This window comes from Budorcas taxicolor, chromosome 15 (genome assembly GCF_023091745.1).
Source record: "Budorcas taxicolor isolate Tak-1 chromosome 15, Takin1.1, whole genome shotgun sequence".
In the NCBI taxonomy this organism is placed as follows: Eukaryota; Metazoa; Chordata; class Mammalia; order Artiodactyla; family Bovidae; genus Budorcas; species Budorcas taxicolor.
The window spans coordinates 25527223-25549091 of record NC_068924.1 but is presented as its reverse complement, the minus strand read 5'-3'; the positions used below and the strand labels follow the sequence as shown (position 1 = coordinate 25549091).

The 21869-nt window shown below is 44.0% G+C and overlaps 1 protein-coding gene across 4 annotated transcripts in view; it reads left to right on the top strand.

Annotated features, from left to right (window-relative positions):
- The first annotated feature begins 19139 nt into the window (after nucleotides 1-19139).
- The window catches only part of CADM1 (cell adhesion molecule 1), a 353982-nt gene continuing 351252 nt past the window's right edge, over nucleotides 19140-21869 (top strand). For all 4 annotated transcript variants that reach the window (XM_052652339.1, XM_052652338.1, XM_052652337.1 and 1 more), the window contains exon 1: nucleotides 19140-19277. In XM_052652339.1, coding sequence (XP_052508299.1) covers nucleotides 19142-19277 — 136 coding nt within the window. In that variant the 5' untranslated portion in view covers nucleotides 19140-19141. The remainder of the gene's footprint in view (nucleotides 19278-21869) is intronic.

The window sequence follows — 21869 nt, the reverse complement described above, 5'->3', positions numbered from 1 at the left end:
GGTCAGGGAGAGGGGCAGAGTGAGGGTCTGGAACATTGACCATTTCAGAATTTCTATAAAGAAAGAATGTACAGATGACAATCTGAGTGGGGTTTGCAGACTAGCCCCAAAATTCTGTTGGCCATGCAAAGCACTGACTTTTACCTCTCTGTTTACTTGGGGAACTTGACAGGGGAATGAGTTATGGAAATTTTGGGAAAAAAAATTCTCCCACTTCATCTTATCCAACTCCCCAGCAAGTCATTGGTTTGGAGGAAAGAATTTGACAGTTCCCAGTGCATTCTCTTAATGTCTCAGGGAGACAGAAAAGATAGCTCAGGGTTCTCTTAACTTCCCTCATTTCTCTCTGTCTGCCAGCTAATGCCTGAAATTTATGTTAATGAAGAAAAAGTTTTGGTTCTCGTAATTAAATATGAAAGCCTTAAAATACAAATGTGATTATATATTGCAACTCATTCACACTAAAGTCAATCTACCGATAAGAGTAAATGACTGATAGCAGACACTTTCTTATTTTGAAAGGCAGAGGGAGGAAAGAGCATGCCTGACATTTGTTACCAAGGCGGAATAAAGAAATCTTCCACTTCTTCAACAGATTTGCCTAGGATGAGCCCTATTTACATTCACCTGGGAAGGGACAAATAGAAGCTGTGCTCAGAGGTATTTTTGTCATGGGCAGCTGTGAATACACACAGCTTTTCTTCAAATGATTTATGAAGGGTTTTTTGTTTGCTTTTAAAATGTGAAATAAAAGAGCTCCATTCCCCGAGGCTTCATTAACTGAGGTACCACCATCCCCAAAGCTGCCTATAGAATCTGCCACGTGCTGAAATCACCCAGACGGGAATCGGGCTTGGAATTCAAGAAGCTCAGCTCTGCCCCCACCAGGCTAGGGTCCTTGAGCAAGTCCCTTATTCTTTTAGGATGAGAAAGATGGGACCTGTGTTCATGGAATAGTTATCAAATATCAATGTGGGAAGTATTTTCCCTGCTTTATCTCAATGAATCCTCATAACAACGTGACAAAGTACATACTCACATTTTTCAATTTTAGAAATGAGGAAATAAGTCTAACTGAGTTGTTTAAAGGAACTAGAAATGGGAAGACTGGGTTTGAGAACGTAAGTCTGTCTGAGCCTAGAGTCCATTGCCTTAGATACACAATGTTATGATACTACTTCACAGGGAAGTTATAAGGATAAAAAGAAGTGACCTGAGCTAACATGTTTTGGAAAGTTATATTAATACATACACGCTCACATATTGTGATACACATACATATATACATATACATGCTATGTATTATTTATATGTGTGTGTGTGTAGGCTTCCCGGGTGGCACTAGCGGTAAAGAACCTGCCTACCAATCAGGAGACATAAGAGACATAGGTTTGATCCCTGGGTCGGGAAGATCCCCTGAAAGAGGGCATAGCATTCTCCAGTACTCTTGCCTAGAGAATCTAGGAACAGAGGAACTTGGCAGGTTACAGTTCATAGGGTCGCGGAGAGTGTGTGTCTGTGTGTGTGTGTATGTGTGTATACATACATATTCATTTAACACTGTCCCATGCAGCCCAGATTGGTTATGTTATTTAGTTCTAAGATAGGCATATAAATCCATTTATTGACACCAGTGCTTTTCAAAATGTGGCACCCGGCTCAGCAGCATCTGGGAACCTGTCAGAGATGCAAATCCTAGAGCCCCAACCCAGGCTACACAATCAGAAACTCTGGAAGTGGCACCCAGCAATCTGTGTTTAACAAGCCATCCGGGTGAATCGGATGTCTATTTCAGACTTAGAGACACTGAGTACCATTAAGCGAACATGGCGAGGGTCTGTTCTCAACCAATGACTATAAAGACATCAGACTGCGATGTGCTTATCCACTGAGCTCTCTGCTGTCCTACAGAGGAAACAAAGGCTTGTCTTCTTGCCATTTATTTGTATTGTTGTTTGGACCTAAATGACCAAGAAAAAATTGTGCATGTAATAATACTGAATTTATCCTGGAAAAAAAGAGAATGACTATTTTCCTGAGTGTTAAAAACTTCATGGAGGATCGAGTTGTGTTAAAATAAATGATCCAGGAAACAGAATTACAGATGGGTACATTTTTTTTATATTATGGAGGCCATGGTAAATTGCACTGTATCCTGGGACAACTGACCAACATTTCTAGAAAGAGTGGCAGGAAGAAGCTGGTTGAAGGCTTGTCATGACATCCAAGGATCTGGTGAGAAGCAAAGAGCTATTGTAGAGAACTATCTCCATAAAGATGATGTTGAAGAGTGTACATATGTGTCAGTGCGTGTATGTGTGCTGTGCAGTTCAGCTCAGTTCAATTGCTCAGTCGTGTCCGACTCTTTGCGACCCCATGAACCTCAGCATGTCAGGCCTCCCTGTCCATCACCAACTCCCAGAGTCCACCCAAACCTATGTCTATCGAGTCGGTGATGCCATCCAGCCATCTCATCCTCTGTTGTCCCCTTCTCCTCCTGCCCTCAATCTTTCCCAGCATCAGCGTCTTTTCAAATGAGTTAGCTTTTTGCATCAGGTGGCCAAAGGATTGTGGTTTCGTCTTCAATATCAGTCCCTCCAATGAACACTCAGGACTGATTTCCTTTAGGACGGACTGGTTGGATCTCCTTGCAGTCCAGGGGACTCTCAAGAGTCTTCTCTAACACCAGAGTTCAAAATCATCAGTTCTTCGGCGCTCAGCTTTCTTTATAGTCCAACTCTCACATCCATACATGACTACTGGAAAAACCATAGCCTTGACTAGATGGACCTTTGTTGGCAAAGTAATGTCTTTGCTCTTTTATATGCTGTCTAGGTTGGTCACAACTTTCCTTCCAAGGAGCAAGCGTCTTTTAATTTCATGGCTGCAATCACCATCTGCAGTGATTTTGGAGCCCAGGAAAATAAAGTCAGCTGCTGTGTCTGCTGTTTCCCCATCTATTTGTCATGAAGCGATGGGACCAGATGCCATGATCTTCATTTTCTGGATGTTGAGCTTTAAGCCAACTTTTTCACTCTCCTCTTTCACTTTCATCAAGAGACTCTTTAGTTCTAAACTTTCTGCCATAAGGGTGGCGTCATCTGCATATCTGAGGTTATTGATATTTCTCCCGGCAATCTTGATTCCAGCTTGTGTTTCTTCCAGCCCAGCGTTTCTCATGATGTACTCTGCATAGAAGTTAAATAAGCAGGGTGACAATATACAGCCTTGACGTACTCCTTTTCCTATTTGGAACCAGTCGTTGTTTCATGTCCAGTTCTAACTGTTGCTTCCTGACCTGCATATAGGTTTCTCAAGAGGCAGGTCAGGTGGTCTGGTCCCATCTCTTTCAGAATTTTCCACAGTTTATTGTGATCCACACAGTCAAAAATTTTGGCATAGTCAATAAAGCAGAAAGAGATGTTTTTCTGGAACTCTCTTATGTGTGCTGTACATCCATACTATTTACCATATATCTGACAATATAGAATGAATTTCAGAATTAGACACACTTAGTTCCAAGTTCCTAACTGGTTCCACCACTTACTAATGGTTATCTTAAGTAAACTACTTAGTGTTATCAACCCACAGTTTCTTTATCTGTGGTTAAGGAAATTTGGATAAGAATAGTGTTTCACAATAAAACATAATATTAGATATGATAGATAAACCTTGGTGTGTATATGGCAAGTGTTCAACACATTTTCATCATTCTTCTTAATGGATATAGTAGCAACATTAATATTGTTCCCAAAATTAGAAAAGTTTCTTGGAAAAGATGAAGTTTTAGTTGAATCTCCAAGGAGAAAGGGGTGGTACGGAAGAGAATCCACTGACAGGGCCCCAGGAGTTTCTACCTGAGCTTGTTCTTGGCTGATGTCGGTCTCCTTTGTGAGAACACCGGCTTTTCAATCATCGTTTTCTCCTAATCTGTGGATTGCTAAGCATGGGCCGTTCTCCTCAGCCTTTCACAGAGTCTTTACTAGATTCACTGCAGGCTATATCTCTTTCTTCCTTTCAAACGTTTCCCCTCTTGCATTTGATTTTGCTCTTCTTCCACTCTTTGATCCCCTGCTTTGGTTGTTTCCAATTATCTTGTCAGTATAGTCCAACCGTCTCTTGTGGACTTTTTTTTTTTTTTCAGTTGCAATCTTTGCTATCTAGGTGCGTCTCCTTTAGTAGGAAGCTGCCCTCTGAAAGGTTTGTTCTTTTTCCTGCAAGAAAAGCTAGGTTGGATCCTATTCACAGCCTTTTGCTCCTTCTTACAGCCCCTTCCACTCACAGCCACTCTGACTCTCTTCTTTGGCACCAAGCTATGCCTTCGGACAGTACAAACCTTAACACATGGTATGCCATACTATAGGGGCCTGAGGAACGCTTGTGGCTTGAATAGGCCATGTAGCAGTTTACAGTTTAATAGAAAAGAAAGAAGGAGACCTAGAGAGCTCAGCCCCCAAAACTGCCAAAGGGTTGAGAAAGAGGGTGGTGGGGAGAAGTGGGGGTAAAGGCACAAAAGGAAAGAGATGAGGGGCTTTTCCTCTTTTTCCTGCCATCACAGATAACGACTTCAAGAGTGGAATATCGTCTGAGAAGACAATGCTGGAGTCAGAAAACCCTCATCCAAAGCCGATCCCTGTTTAGGGCCTCACAGGCAGCGTACCAGTTGGGACTTGTTATCTGACAGCTCCCCATGTGAATTACCCCAGGAAAGAAGTGTTGCTACAAGGCACACCTCCCAGGCTGGGGAGGAAAGGCAACAGCCCTTCCATATTCTGCCAGTGGTTTCTGGGCAGCTGGCATCCCCTCCCACCATGCTGTGTATTTACCCAACTTCAAAGGCCAGGGCAGTCATCAAAGGGAGGAAGAGGAAACAGATGAAATTAACTCCCTCCCCTCATCTCAGCCTCCCTGCTCTATTAGAAAGCCTCCTTTGCCAAAATGTTAACTAGCAACGCACGCTGTCACCATTAGATATGTGAGATCTGCAGCAGTAGCGCAGGAGGAAATTTGGAGTTTGGGGCCAAGATATAACTCCTGCAGCCAGGTAAAGGTTAAGCCACAGCACCTGTCCCAAAGGGGACCTTCAGCCCCAAATCATTGTCGGTTTCCACAGCAAGAAGGCAATGGTGTTTTGTTTTGTCAGGATCTGAGTGTATGTGTTGGGCTAGAATAGAACCTGTGAAGTAGACAAAGGGAAAGAAATCTACACATGTATGTGTTGAAGCTGGTTATGTTTCACCTCAGGCTGGGTTATCCTCCCCTGACACAAGCGTGACTGCCAACCAATAGGAAAGAAAAGCACTGAGAAAATATGACCTCATATGAAGAGCATGGGCTTGTGAACTCAGATAGATCTGTGCAAATTGTTTAACCTTTCTGAGCTGCAATTTTCTCATCCACATAATAATACTGCAACTCAGTTGTTGCAAGAATTAAATGAGATGTTTTATAGAGAGTAACAGACTTGTAGCGAACATTCAATAAACATTAGTGTCTGTATTAGTTTCTTGAGGCTGCTGCATCAAATCACCACAAACTTGGCAGCTTAGAAAAAGAGAAATGTATTTTTCTCACAGTTCTAGGGGCCAAAAGTCTGAAATGTGTTGTTGTTGCTGTTCAGTCACTAAGTCGTGTCCAACTTTTTGCAACCCCATGGGCTGTGGCATACCAGGCTTCCGGCTGTTCACCATCTCCCCAAGCTTGCTCAGATTCATGTCCATTGAGCTGGTGATGCTATCCAACTGTCTAATCCTCTGCTGCCTTCTTCTCCTTTTGCCCTTAATCTTTTCCAGCATCAGGGTCTTTTCCAATGAGTCAGCCCTTTGCATCAGGTGGCCAAAGTATTGGAGCTCTAGCTTCAGCATCAGTTAGATACTGAAGTGAGTACCACTGCCAAAAGCAAGGTGCTGGCCAGGCTGCACAGTCTCCAGAAACTCCAGGGGAGAATCTGTTCCTTGCCTCTTCCAGCCTCTGGGCACTACTATTATTTTTTTTGCAGTGGTCTTCATCATTTTTGGCACCAGGGTCCAGTTTTGTGGAAGATAATTTTTTCACGGATCATGGCAAAAAGGATGTTTTCTGGATGATTTTCATAAGAAGCATGCAATCTAGATTCCTTGCATACACAGTACACAGTAAGCTTCCTGCTCCTACAAAAATCTAATGCCACTGCTGATCTGATAGAGGTGGAGCTCAGGTGGTAATGAGAGCTATGGGTAAAGCAAGCAGCTGTAAACACAGATGAAGCTTCATTGGCTCGCTGCTCACCTCCTGCTGGGCGGCCCACTTCCTAACAATTTCTTGGTTTGGGGCAGCGTCACTCCAGTCTGCAAGACGAGCATCTTTCAATCTCCCTCTGCTCCTTCTATATACAGTGAGCTTCCCTGGTGGCTCAGACGGTAAAAGCGTCTGCTTTCAATGCGGGAGATCCAGGTTCCAACCCCAGGTTGGGAAGATCCCCTGGGGAATGAAATGGCAACCCCCTCCAGTACTCTTGCCTGGAAAATTCCATGGATGGAGAAGCCTCGTAGGCTACAGTCCATGGGGCTACAGAGAGTCGGACAAGACTGAGTGACTTCAGTTTCTGCTTCTTCTTTGCATCTCCTTCTCTGTGTGCATGTTCCATCTCTTTTGGCCTCCCTTTTATAAAGATAATTATAATTGCATTTAGGGCCTACGTGGATAATCTCCCCAACTCATGATCCTTACCTTAATCATGTCTGCAAAGATCACTTTTCCATATAATATGAAAGTTGCTTGTGAAGGAACGTTCACAATTTCCAAGAATTAGGAGCTGGAAATTCTAGGGGGGCATTCATCAGCCTACTACAATGTCCTTCAGGCTTTTGAATGGCAAGAAAGGAGTGAGAAAAGAGTAGAAAAGGAGAGGATACCTTTTCCTATGAAATGAAACTATATGTAAACTTTGCATCCTGTTCTGATTTTTTTTTCTCAAGTTGGCCATTCAGAATAATAAGGTATCAATATGAGTAGATATGGGCTTCCCAGGTGGCGCTAATGGTAAAGAACCTGCCTGCCAATGTGGGACACAAGAGACGCAGGTTTGATTCCTCGGATGGGAATATCCCCTGGAGGAGGGCATGGCAACCCACTCTAGAATTCCTGCTGGGAGAATCCCATGGACAGAGGAGACTGGAGGGCTACAGTCCATGGGGTCGCAAAGAGTCAGACACTTAGCATGCATGCATGCTCATGAGTAGATATATGATTTGGATGTACAATTTTAGTAATGTTTTCTGAAATTTGACTGTATTTATGGTCAATTACACTGTATAAAACTTTTCATTTTATTTATATAAGAGACATAAGCAGTTTCTTGAAATAACTATATCTGTACCATAAGAAATCATTTAACTGGGTTCTAATATATTTGCTAGCTTTTCCCCTTTTACATATCAGATGTTTTTCATATACTGCCTGAAGCAGTTACTTAACTTTCCATGGATCTTGCCTCTTTAATTCAATTATAAATTCTTCAAGATAAGATATCATGTCTTGTACACTTCATATCTTTCTTAGTGCCAGAACTGGTATATTCGTCAATAAGTATTTGCTTGATTGATTAATTTTAAAATACCCAGGAAAGCAATTGTAAAGGAAGATGAAGGCAGAACCATTTAACTTTTGAGCTTCATGGAAAGAGATATTAGGAAAAAGTACTTTAACCCTTAAGGGAAATATTGATGCTTTTCTCTCTTAGTCCATGTGTCTCAGCCTTGATTAAAACATGTACACCTCTGTCAAAATGAATTTCAAACTAACCAAAGAAAAATAGTTCTAAAGCATTTGAATACAGATTTTTTCTTCTATCCATATATCCAGTGATAAATCCAGTGAAGCAGTTTGACAATCTGAATCCCCTCAACAAAATTTCAAATAACATTCTATTCACCTTTTTTTTTTTTTAGGATCAGAATGAGCCTATTTCAAATTTTTCTGCCAGAGGGACCTTTGTATGATACGCTTATCAGTGGAGAGCTTTCAAAAGAGAGTGCATGACTCACGTAAGGCAAACAAGCACATAGTCTGGCACATTGTGTTCTAAAATATCAGTTTCTTCCTGTTGTCCTGCGTTTTCACCCTAATAAACAAATTTAAAAGTCAACGTAATGAGCAACTAACCTTCAGAAAAATAATAATTTCTTCTAGAGTCAAAGGTTTAACTGAAATGCAAAGTGTCTAAAATGATGCGTTTTATCGCAACTGGGAGACCTAAAAAGACATCCTGTAAATACTCTGAAACAAAAAAGACTATTTAGTAGTGACTAGGGTGCTATGGTGGCATTCCCAGGTGGTGCAGTGGTAAAGAATCCACCTGCCAATGCAGGAGATGGAAGAGACAGGATTTTGATCCCTGAGTTGGGAAGATTCCCTGGGGTAGGAAATGGCAACCCGTTCCAGTATTCTTGCCTGGAAATTCCATGGACAGAAGAGCCTGGTGCAGTACAGTCCATGGGGCCACAAAGAGTCAGACACCACTGAGCAACTGAACACACACAGGCACACATACACACAGGGGGCTATGGTAACCATCCTTCTAATGTGACTTCTAGGTTGTTCTCCTGGTGTCCTTTCAGTGATTTTGAACTGGGGAGCTTTGTGAGAATACCAGGATCAAGAGTACTAAGCTCTCTTGGATAAAGAAGATGTGTACATATACAGTGGAATATTAGCCATAAAAGGAACAAAACTGCTATTTGCAGAGATGTGGATGGACCTACAGACTGTCATACAGAATGAAACAGTGAAGTAATTCAGAAAGAGGAAAAGCAAAACAAACGTGGCATAATATCATTTATATGTGGAATCTAGAAAAATGTTACAGATGAGATTATTTGCAAATCAGAAATAGAGACACAGATATAGAGAACAAACGTATGGACACCAAGGCGAGAAGTAGGGAGTGGGATGAATTGGGAGATTGAGATTGACATACACACACTGCTATGTATAGAACAGATAACTGATAAGAACCTACTATATAGCACAGGGAACTCTAATCAATGCTCTGTGGTGACCTAAATGGAAAGGAAATAAAAATAAAAGAGGGGATAAATGTATATATATGGCTGATTCATTCTGCTATACAGGACATAAGACAACATTGTAAAGCAACTATACGCCAATAAAAATTAATAAAGAAAGAATACTAAGCTTTCTTTAGTTGAGTCTTTCAAGGGAGAAAATGGGTTTTTTCTTTTCTTCATCTTATTTATTTGCAGCGCCTTTCAAAAGTAGAGGAGCAATCTTTTGAAAATGATGAAAATATAGAATTGACCATTGTAACCTGATTCAGCAAACCAGTTCCACATGGGGTGGGTTTTAGCCTGCCTCAGATAGACAGAAAAGGGCAGGATGGAATCTCCCCAGACCCCAGATAATTGAGTTGAGCTACAGTTGTGTACTAGATATTTATGCTTTAGCTGCAGCCCTCTTGCCCTCTGCAAAAACGGATCTCTTTTCTCAATTATTCAAGCTAAATAAATCAATGATACTGTGTTGTTCTTTTTTTTTAAAAAAAGGAGAAGAAACACCAGAAATACTGTCCCCTCTGTTTCCATATGGAAATCAAAGTCTAAACTTCAGTGATTTTAAGACGATTATAGCAAGGGGAGAGAACCCATCTGTATGGCTTGGCAAATTAATTTTGAACATTAGAAGATAAAAAGACTGAGTTCCTAGGAACTGGCATTAAAAGTCACCATCCCTAACAGTCTGAGGGATTCATGACAGGGGCTCTTTTATTTATTCCAAATACGTCTTTATCACTGGTTTCGAAAGAATATGGCTTTTTGCAAAGCACTTCCAATTGGGAAAAGAATCAGATAATGAAGAAGTGATGCTCCCATGATGACACGCCTTTAGGTCCTCAATAGGATTTCTTTTAAATCAAAAGACTTGTTTTATTAGCACTTAAGATGAAGGAGGGGGGAAAGGAAGGAGAGGGGTTTTTCTTTTTTCTTTTTCATTTTCATAACAAAACACATATTGAGTAAAAGCCCCTGGATGAGCCACAATGCAAACCCAGAGGGTGGAAGACATAATTTTGTAAATTGTAAATCAGAAATTCTATTTGCAGTAGACACTGAACATATGTAATTTACCAGCATAACATTGTGATGCTGAATTCAAGTGTGACGGATGCCCTGTAAGTTTGAGAAGAGGGGACAGAGCAATTTAAACATCAAGCATGAGACTTCTAGGTTCCCCGTGATTTCAGCCTCCCTGGAAGATCCTTTAGGAGAAGGAAAAATCCCACAGGCATTGCTTGGAGATGGAAGGCTGGACAAGCGACTGACTGAGAACCTCCCCTTTGGGCTTGTTTCAGTCTCAAAACAGAAATGGAGTCAGATGGAGGGAGTTGGTGGTATCTGATATTAAGATGACCTTGCTTTACAAAGTACATCTTTAGGAGACTAATATGCCAAAGACCTTATCAACTTGGAATTACTAACCTTTCCTAGGTTTGAATTGACTTCATGAGATTTTTTTTCATCCTTTGCATTAGCAAGCAAAACAGTCCTCAGGCTGGCAGTATGAACTGAGAAGCCTGGTAATTGACTTTCCCTTGGAGTAGCTCTCTAAGAGAAGTATAGTCATCCCTCGGGATCCATGGGGGACTGGTTCCAGGACCCAGTTAGTTACCAAGATGCTTTATATGAAACAGCGTAGTATTTGCATATAATCTCCTGCCTACTTTAAATCACTTCTGTGTACGTGTGTATGCTTAGTTGTGTCTGATTCTTTGACACGCTATGGACTGTGGCCTGCCAGGCTCCTCTGTCCATGGGATTCTGCCAGCAAAATCACTCTTAGATTCCTTATAATACCTAGTAAAATGTGAATACTATGTAAATGGTTACTGGCACATGGCAAATTCGGGTTTTGTTTTTTGGAGCTTTGTGGAATTTTTTTTTCCTGAATATTTTTTATCTGAATTTGGTTGAATTTGCAACCCTCAGAATCTGTGAATACCAAGGGCAGACTGTAGGAGCTTCTAGGGTCCTGATCCTTAATTTCTCTTCTTTATCCTAGTATGGCAAGCGGCAGCTCTATGCTTTCCCCAGTGGCAATGCTATTTCTGGGCCAAAGCTGACACAGACAAGAGGAACACTTTAGATGAAAGATAAATAACAATTATTAGAAATCATGAAGACTTTTTTTTTTTTGGTAATTGAAGTCATGAACTGTACTAATTGACTCTGAAACTATATGCTTTTTACTGCATTTTATGAACTGCAGCATATGAGAGTATGCCTATTCTGTCTATTGGTATCTTGTGGATATATTGCGATTTTTGCATAAATGTGTTATTCATCACAGACCAAGCCACATAAATAAAATATATGGAGAGATATTAGTACTGTAACGAAAGTCTTAGAGAAATAACTTAGGAAGTGACAATGCTGTCAACGAACATGAAAGATTGAAATTAAGCCTTGCTTTTCTTCAAAACATGGTCTTTAAACAAACCGAACTTTAGTTCTTCACTCTGGGGACAGGTAAAAGGCAATATTCAAAGCACCACGTAGGGTTCCTGCTAGCTAATAGAAGGATCTCTTTGGAGAGCTGAAATAACTTTAAGAAAAGGGGGAAAAGTGCCACTTAAATCTGCAAAAGAGTAAGATGAGTGTTCTCCTTCTGGAACCCTTTGGACAAGCCCCTACAGTTTCAAAAAGTTCATGGGACTTAGGCAGGCACTGGCTTTAATGTAAGCTACACGGCTACATTACGCGTCATCCTTTGGAAATTGTGGGTTTGGTTGTTCGATATAAGTCTGATGATGCTTTGGTTTAACTTGACAGTTTGAAGAATGAATAAACATGGGCACTTCGGTGCAAAACTCAAAATCTCAAAGTGACCCACTAGTCAGGCAGGGATAACCAGGAAGAAGAAGAATGCAGTATAATATCGATTCAAAATGCAGTTGAAGGATTTACATGTCATTTGAGATTAGAAGGTCAAACATGAAAACTTGGACAGGGCCATCATAAGACACCCAAGGATGGGTTTGTGAGATCATTTTCCTAAAAGCTTTTCCTGTTTGGGACTGCAAGATAAATGATCAAGACAATTTCTATTCAGAACTTGTCCTGTTTACAACTCACATTACAAAAGTTATATTACCATTGTCATCTTTTAGCAGCATGAGTGATACAATCTCATATTCATAATATGGCTATTTTATATTTGCAGCTTTATGAAAATCTATAGATATCAATATCTGTCTTTAATGGATCTTGCTGAAATCCTGCTGCCAGGGAAGTTATGCTGTACTGCTACGAAATTATCACAAAGCTAGATCTGACAATTATGATATCATATCAGGGTAATGTGACTTTTAAAAGTGTTGGGAAAAACTTTTACAGCATCATGACCAATCATATTTTAGTTTGAAAATAAAAACTAAAGTTACATGTGATAATTAGTTGAGTTACCTCAGTTGCAAGGCTCCCTCTATCCCACCCAAGGCTGTCTGTCAGTGTCAATGAAATTGAATGTCAAATTGAGGAAACTCTAAAGCTATTTCCTCCATATTAGAAAATCACTAGCAAATCACATCTTCCTGCTCTACTGGCAAGATAAGTAAAGTTAGCACATATCGCTCTCCTGTTCTGTCAAACTTGAATCAAACTGTTGACATGGAAGGTGAGATTGGTCACATACTGGACCTCAGCATTTCATCTCTATTGTCAGCTCTTGATCATTCTTGTGAATGCACTTTTTTACTTGTTTGTAGCAACAAATTAACATGCCCCTTCCTTATTTAGCTGTCTTTTTATTTTTACTCCATTCCCACGTTTCTCTTTCTCAAGCTCCACCCACTCCTTAAATAACTGGTTTTCATCAGAGTGATACACCTAACTCATTTTTCAAATGTCCTTCGATATATTCTCCCTAGGTGACTTCCTCTTCCCCTTCTCCCCACTCCCTACTCAAGTCCATGGCTTAGCTTCTGCCTGCATGTCCTTGACTCCCAGCTCAGTCAATTTTCTGAGTTCTAGACCAGCATTTCAGACTTATTGCCTGGCTAAATACTTCAAAGACACCTTGAAGCCAATTTGTCCCAAAGTGATAATCACCTTCTTTCTGCTGTCCTTCCCCTAAACAAAGAAGCAGCGATCAAATGGACTCGTTCCATATTCTTGTACTTGTCTTGAGTACCAATATTTACTAAAATGCTGAAAATACAAATCTAAGCTTCATTTTAAGACTTAAAACAAACAAACAAACAAAAAACATGATACCACTAGCATGGGCTTCCGTGGTGGCTCAGTCGGTAAAGAATTTGCCTTCATTGCAGGAGACTCAGGTTTGATCCTGGATCAGGAGGATCCCCTGGAGAAGGGAATGGCTATCCACTGTATTCTTGCCTAGAGAATTCCATGGGCAGAGGAGCCTGGTGGGTTATAGTCCATGGGGTCACAACCAAGTGAATAACACATACCACTAGCATAATTCTTCCAAAATATAAATCTGACCATGAAATTCTCTTTATTCAATGGGTTCCCATTACCTATCATCAATAATTAAAACTTCTTAGCATATCAGTAAAGGCATTCCCTGGTTCCTGTATGTTTTCCTTGGCTTCTTCTCTTGGCACCTGTCCTCTGGCAACCTATGATCCTAAACTTTCCTAAGAGATCCATATTTCTAAGATTTGGGGCCTTGTAAATGACCTCCCTAGTCACATCTTCTCCCTCCATCCGTCCACTCTGTGGTGTCTTTTTCAATGTCTAGCACTCAGCTTATGAATATTCTGTGTGAATTTTCCCCTGATACACAGACATTCACACTTGCCTCTTGGGTATAGTTATGGTTCACATAGTCCTGTGCACATATGATAAAAACACTTATCATATAAAAAACTGTGCTATTCATCTGTCTCCCCAACTACCCTCTTAAGTTCCTTGACAGTAGTTTCTTATTCATCTTTGTATTTCCATAACTTAACAGTGACTGTTCCACCGAGGTATGCTATATGTTTTTTCCCTTTTACTGAATATAAATTTGGATCAGCCATGTTTACCTGTACGTATTCCTAGATATGATGGAACAAACTATGACATGAGTCTCTACGACAAATTACCCTTCCATGGCCATCGGGGCTGCTTCTTGACTTGGTGTTTGCGTAGTAGTTTCTGCAACCTACTCTGGTACCTCCCTTTCCTTCACACTGATATTCAACTCTTGATATTCAAGGGTTGATTGTTAACTTTATGATTCTAGAAGAATAAACTTGCAGGTAAAGTGTTTAACTACTCACTTAAAAATTTGGATCTAGGGGACTAATCTGCTGATTTAGTGGTTAAGAAGCTGCTTTCCAACACCGGGTATGTGGGTTCCATCCCTGATTAGGAAACTAAGATCCCGCATGCTGTGGGGCAACTAAGCCCATGATACTGCAATGAAGAGCCCATATGCCACAACAAAGATCCAGCACAGACAAAATAATAATAGTAGTAATGATAATAATATGTATCTACCTGGCTTTATTTTTCACAAAGATTCACAGATTCATGCTCCCAAAGGTGAATTGCTTGGTCTTAATAATCTAAGTATAGGTGAGATGTCTACTAGGTAGACCAAGAGTCTCTCCAGTCCAATATCTAACATTCAGCTAATTTAATTTACAGAAGACTTTCCATAAAAATCTGACATTTGTTATAATTTTAATACACCTTTTGACAATGGACGCTGAGGCCTAGGGATTATTTTAGGGTGCTTGGCTGCTATAACAAAATGCCATAAGTTGAGAGGCTTCAATAACAGACATTAACTTCCTCACAGTTCCGGAGATTGGAAGTCTGAGATTAGGGTGCCTGTGTGGTTGGATTCTGGTGAGAGCCCTCTTCCTGGCTTGGGATGGCTGCCTTCCAGCTGTACTCAAATGACTTTTCCTCAGGCCTGCATGTTGGAGAGAGAACACCCTGGTTTCTCTTCCTAGGGCATTAACTCCATCAGCGGTCCTCCACCATCATGACCTCATCTAAACCTAAATAACTCCCGAAGGTCCTGCCTCCAAATATCACCACATTAGGGGGTGGGGTTAGAGCTTCAACATATGAATTCGGGGATGGGGGTACAAAAGCATTTAGTCTGTAAACTGATTAAACCACTTTAATGAGTACTCAAATAATCCTGGAGCAAGGCCAAAGCTGATGCCAAATATTGTTTTATTTTCCCTAATAATTTGTGTTGTTTTAATACATGATTTCCAGTAGTCATGTATGGATGGATGGCATCACCAACTCAATGCGCATAAGTTTGAGCAAAGTCCAGGAGATAGTGAAGGACAGGGAAGCCTGGTGTGCTGTAGTCCATGGGGTTGCAAAAAGTTGGACACGACTCAGCGACTAAACAACAATACACAGACACTCAAATAATTAGCATTTTAAAAAACAGAATGTCACTAGTTCTCATTGATTGTCTCTGATGTGTTCCCCAAACATGAATCTTCCTTTCATGTTTATTTTTCATTTATGTTTACCCTTGTTTCTCCACTGTTTTAGGGAAGGCAAATAATGGAGGGTCTCTCTCTCTCTTGCCCTGTCACGTTTTCTTACGGAAATAAGAAAAGAGCCAGGCTCTTGGTGCTTCTGGTAATTTTATTCTAACACAAGCAGCACCCAGATTGTAATTCTGATAACTATTTCAGCTCTTTCTTAAAAAATTAAATTCACAAAACAATTGATTATCAGTTATAAATAGCAAAAACACCATCTGGTTTTCAAAATTGGTTAAATTCATGTAGCTGGGGGAAAAAATGTTGGAACTCGTTGCTGGCGAGGAGTTCTAGTCCACGAAGCAGAAAATGACGAGCTTTACTATGAGAACGCCAGAGTAGTCATAACTTGTATTTAGCGGCTGCAGGAATTTTGATACGTTCTTCACATGTTCCATATGTTAAATCGTTTGGCGAGATCTTCAGTGTGAAAGAGCTGAGGGCGGCAGAGGAATGTGGCTAGTGGATAGGGTTGCAACAGCTTCATCCTAAATTTTCAGTTCTGGTTCTTTCCATGAAGACCTAGCGCTCAAGATGTCCCGTGACCTGGGAAATCGGATGTGCAAGTTCCTCAAACTTATGGCAAGGGTGGCATTTTCTGGTGGAAGTTTCTAAAGCTATTTGTATTCTTCTGGGGAGGTAAGTCATACAGCATTAGCATTTCCTACAGAAATGTCCCATGTTGTTCTTTGCCAACTAGAAATCTGCGTAGGTGTTCATTTGATATGCCAAGAGAATGAAGGGAGATGAAAACACTCCGCGTCTTCCAATGTCCCCATACTGTGTTCCTCATGTGGGAGGGCTGAGGCCTGACTAGATTTTCTTGAAGTTACAGCCTCATGAGGAATGCTTTTCCTTAGGAGTATAATGCACTCCTGTTATTTATTTATTTATTTTAAAAAACCACGTTTCTGAGTTGCTGGCATATTTTCACCTTATTAAAAATGTAGCTTATTATTCGTGCCCTGTAATGTGAAATTTATTCATTCATTTAACAAATATTTATTGAGGCCCAGTATAATACAGTGGTTAACTGCATAAGCTTTGCCTGCACCTCACAAACTTTGACCTTGGGGCAATCACTTAATCTTTCTTCATTTAAAAAATACAAGATGGGAGAGAACACTATACCATGAGGATTGTTCTAAGGATTAAATGAGATTACTCATGCAAAATAACTTAGAACTCTATAAGTGCAAAGTAGTAATAATAATAATAGTAAATATAAATTTATACTGACTAATGCTGAAGCTGAAACTCCAATACTTTGGCTGACTGATGCTGAAGTTGAAACTCCAGTACTTTGGCCACCTCATGCGAAGAGCTGACTCACTGGAAAAGACTCTGATGCTGGAGCAGGAGGAGAAGGGGACGACAGAGGATGAGATGGCTGGATGGCATCACTGACTCGATGGACCTGAGTTTGAGTGAACTCCGGGAGTTGGTGATGGACAAGGAGGCCTGGCGTGCTGCAATTCATGGGATCGTCAGACACGACTGAGCAACTGTACTGAACTGAACTGAGGGGTCTAGGTTTACTGGGATATAGGACCTTGAAAACCTGAAACTAAGTTGCTCAGTTGTGTCCGACTCTTTGCAACCGCATGGACTGTAGCCTGCCAGGCTCCTCTGTCCACGGAATTCTTCAGGCAAGAATTCTGGAGTGGGTTGCCATTCTCTTCTCCAGGTCATCTTCCCCACCCAGGGATCAAACCCCGGTCTCCTGCATTGCGGGCAGATTCTTAACCATCTGAGCCATGTCTTTCAGCATACATATGGTGTCAGCGTTTTTCTCCTGATCGTGGTGGGACACTGCTTTGGATTTAATCTGATTGAGGTAGCTTTACTTCCGGGAGTGATAAGAACAGGTCGGACTTTGCCGACTGGACATTATCCCAGTGACCATGTGGTGATGGTTTCCAGCCTCCTGTAGTGCTGTCTGCCTGCTGGAGCTTTTTGACTTCTGGAGGACTGCCTGCAGTTCATGTATTAGGGCCTGTAATTACAGAGCAGAATATCCAGGGCTGTGAAGACAGGGCAGTCTTGAAATTAGTTTATGCATAATGGATAATAGGAGGCTGTTTTTAAGTGTAACTCATTTGGTGGGTTGGCAGATCTTGATTTCCTTTTTGATATGTAACATTTATTTATTTATTTATTATGTTTTTTTTAGCAAGATGAGGACAGAGGGCTCCTCTAGACTATAGCTCAAGACAGCAATTTACATTCAGTAATCTCTTGGTCATTTAGCCACAGATAATTTGTCATGGTTTGTTTTAGCTGTTGTGATATTGATATTTATTATGCAAATTGTATTTCCTACATCTTATTGTTCTTCATCCTATGAATACTTAAATTATTATAAACCTTTACACTTAATATGGCTCGTCCTTCAATTTGATGCTTGAGCAACAGAGGGTCAGAGCGCACACGATCTTCTAGAGAGGAAGAAAATAAGTAATTAAAAAGCAGACAAACAAGAGAGCCGGCTGCCTGGTTGAGAAGAAAGCAAAGGCAATTTCGGGGAGGGAGAGCGAGTCCGGAGAAGCGAGTCGCTTCAGCCTAGAGCTTCTTTCTCCCAGAGACGCGGGAAGCTCAGAACACCTGTTGGTCCCCAGCCATCTAAGGCGCGAGTAGGGGCAAAGGGGCGGCAAGGGGAGTGGGTTTGAGTTCTGAAGGAAGACGATGGCAAACCCTGTCTTCACATCTCATGCCTCCGCCCTCCACCCCGAAGTCTTCACAGAAAAGATTTTCTGTTGAGTGTGTGTAATCGTAAATATCGAATAATACATGTGCATCATGTAAATTCACATCTGTGACATATATATTAAAGCCAGGTAGGAGGCTTTCAGCATGCTGGGGGGATCCTGAGTCAACCCTCCTCGATCTACCTTTCCCGAGAATCTACCGCAAAGACACCGACTCGAAAATCCGAAAGCCGGATTCCGGCTCCTTTCTCCCAACTATGCCCAAGTCTACCGCTAGGTTGTTGAGCGGGCTCTCCCGCTCTGCCGGACGTGCAAAGCACGCATGCACTTCTCCCAGATTGTTTTGTCAATCCGGGGACCTGCCTTCTCACTCTCTACTCTCGAACAGCCCCCGATTCCCAAAGATCTATTCCTTCGGTGCAAGGTGAGTGACGGAAATTTGCAACGTTTGGTTCCCCGGCCGGTTGCACCCGGTATACCGGGCAGGGGAGCCTCCCAGGGAGATTCTTATCGTCGGTCTCCTGGAGCGATGGCTATAAACATTCCTAATAAAGGTGTACAGGAAGCTAGACCCCGCCCCCGGAGCTGAAGCCCCTTACACGCCAGAGGCCCAGGAGAACACTTTTTCCTGGATCCGGGGGAAGCGAAAACGAATTTTAACATAAACATATTTGCATACGCCCCTCCCCCTGGCCCCGCCCCTAGGTGGCGCGGGCGGGCCGCCGAACCCCAGCGCCAAGGAGAGGGGTGGGGGAGGGGGCGAGTCCTCCGAGAGCCGGGTTCGGCTCGCGGCGACGTGATTGGTCGGCCGGGACTCCGCCTCCAGCGCATGTCATTAGCATCTCATTAGCTGTCCGCTCGGGCTCCGGAGGAAGCCACCGCCGCCAGTCTGAGGCAGGTGCCCGACATGGCGAGTGCTGTGCTGCCGAGCGGACCCCAGTGTGCGGCGGCGGCGGCGGCGGCGGCGGCGGCGGCGGCGCCTCCCGGGCTCCGGCTCCGGCTTCTGCTGTTGCTCCTGTCTGCCGCGGCACTGATCCCCACAGGTAGGTGTGGGCACCGGCCCGTTGGCCCCCTAAATCTCTTAAGGCGCTCCAGTGGCCGTAGCCATGGAGGGGGGAAACGTTTCCATGACAACCTTCCCCCACTTCCTAAATCCAAATCGGAGGGAGTGTGAAGAGAAAACTCAAGGGCTGAGATGGAAAGGGTTGAGGGGATCGGTAAATCCCCTCTTCCTTGCCCAGCTCGATGCGAATTAGAGCCCTTGGGGATGGCTGCACCCACACCTTTTCTCCCCTGCTTGGTGCGGAGTGCAGTGAGAATGAGGGGCCCCGGGGGCCAGAGAATATAGGGGAAGGGGTGGATCGAAGGCACCCCCAGCAAACCTTCCAGACCCTCCCGAACTCGCTTCCATCCCCGTAACTTGTAGGTCTTTCCGCCTCCCAGGGCTGCCCATTCGCCCCCACCTTTCCAGCGGGCCCCCCATTCCCCATCCCCGTAACCTCCCCATGGCTGACTAGCGGCCGCCTCCTGCGCGATTCCTCACTGGTCCACAGGACATCCCGACTCGTCTGGTCTGATCGCTCCCGCTTTCCCCGCGCTTTGCCTTTGCTCCCCTGTCCCCAGCCGCTCGCCCCTCGTGTCTCCCTCCAGCAGGATCGCGGTGCCCCCGCCCCCTCTGCCTTGCTGCGGGCTTCCTTGGCCGGGCTCCAGGCAGGGAAAGTTCCCCGGGCCCGGCCCCATGGAGGGGGGGGGGCGGTTGCTGTCGCCGCCTTTGCGGGCAGAAGCGGGAGTCCGCAACCCGCCTGCCCCACGGCGTCCTCCGCCGCTAGTAGGGACACCGGATTTCCAGCCCGCCTGTCATTTTCGGCAGCTCGGGGGTGGTGGAGGGAGCGTTCGCGGCCTCTGCGGCCAGTCGGGCACCCTGCGGGCCTCCCGGCGCCCTCTGTGTGCGGAGCCGTCTTGGGAATTTGCCCAGGGGAGGCTCTGCACGCCCGGCTCCTTCCCTGAAGACGCCGAGCACTCGGCAAGGAGCACGCTGTGTGGCTGCCCGTGTGCGCGGCGCGTTGGCGCGGTCGGGAAAGAAGAGGGCAGTGTTTGCTTTTGCTAACAAAAGGGAGCCGGAGCTCTTCCCCAGCGGAGAGCCGAGCCGTGCTGCACCCTGCCTCCCCTTCCCGCCACCGCCGCGCTCCGCGGCCGCGCGGCGTCCCCGCGCCCCGGGCCGCCCGCCGCGGGCCGGGAGCGGGAAGCCAGGACTCCCATGCTCAGGGCCGTGGGGGCGGGGAGGTGCTGGAGGGGCTGCAGCAGGGCTCGGCGCCTGCAAAGCCCCTCCTCACAGCTCCGGAGCCGCAGGACCCGCGAGCAACAAGTGGCGGAGGACACCGAGAGCTCAGCCCCCACCTGCGGAACCCCCGACCCGGGCGGGCGCAGCTCTGGGGGCCACGGTGCAGCTCCCGGGGCGCTTCTCCACTTGGGCTGTGCCTTTTGTTTACACGCTAGAGGACACACAGTTACGTAAACACCGCAGGAGACACGCCGTAGGAAATGGGGAGATCTGCGGAGCGCTAGCTCTGGATTTGGGGGGAATGCTGGGGTGCTTGCTCACCCCACTCCCCGGACAGGTCTGAAAGGGAACTCAGCTTGGGAAACCTATCGGGGATCCATTGGGGTGGAAATCTGGCGGCAGCTTCAGTTCCAGAGCTGAGGATTTTTTCGTCCCTGCCACTGTCTCCGGATGTTGTTTATGTTTTTCCACTGTGAATTCTTAATTTATGAGTTACGAGATAATTAGGTTCAGCCGATGCCGTTGTGGTTACAACTTAATTTCGGCTGATGTCTCTGACTGGATGGGTTCAATAAAATGTTCCTGAACGAGATCCCGCTGCTGCTGCATTGTAAAAAGCGCCAGTGCTGTTTAAACGTGAGCGTGAGTACAGGCTCAGTAACTGGTGCATAATAAAGGCAACAATAGACTTGTATTGGCTGCAAAAAAAAAAAAAAAAAAAAATGCGGCGTGGGGGGAGCGCTGGCCAGGGATATTGCTTTTGGAGTAAAAATGGGAGCCGTGCAATGTCGCTTGGCAGCAGAACAGGATCAGATTATACCTCCTCTGTCCAGCCTGCTCATTGAAGGCTCGGGGTAGTAGCGGCAGTACTATATTTGTAAGTATCTCGCGGTAAGAAGTTGCCTTCCCCAGCGAGGGCTGTATGCTGACTTGGAAAGGAGCGGTCTGGAGCTCAACCGTGCATGTATGTCACAGCTACAAGAAAATTCTGTTGCCGGTTACCGTGGAAGCAGCTTCTTGCTCTTGTGTACATCTCTGTCTGTACGCTGGTTATCAGATTGTGTTCAGATTAGAAAGTAATTGGGTTTGATTTGTAGTGAGGGGGTGAGACAACTTTCTTTAAATCTTCTTTCTTTGCTTTTAATGTGTATTTTGGTGCTCAGTTTGAGAAGGGGTTTTGGCCTAACCCGAGGTCCTAGACCCAGAGAGTAGATTTCAGGTGGGGACCCAGGGACTTCTCTTCCTTACTCTTCTTACTTTAAGCTTTCTCCGAAGTCTCCAGTTCCTGCTCCAGGATTAGAGAAACCTGTTGGCATTGCCTTTGAACTTCATTAGGTTTGTTTCATTCACAGCC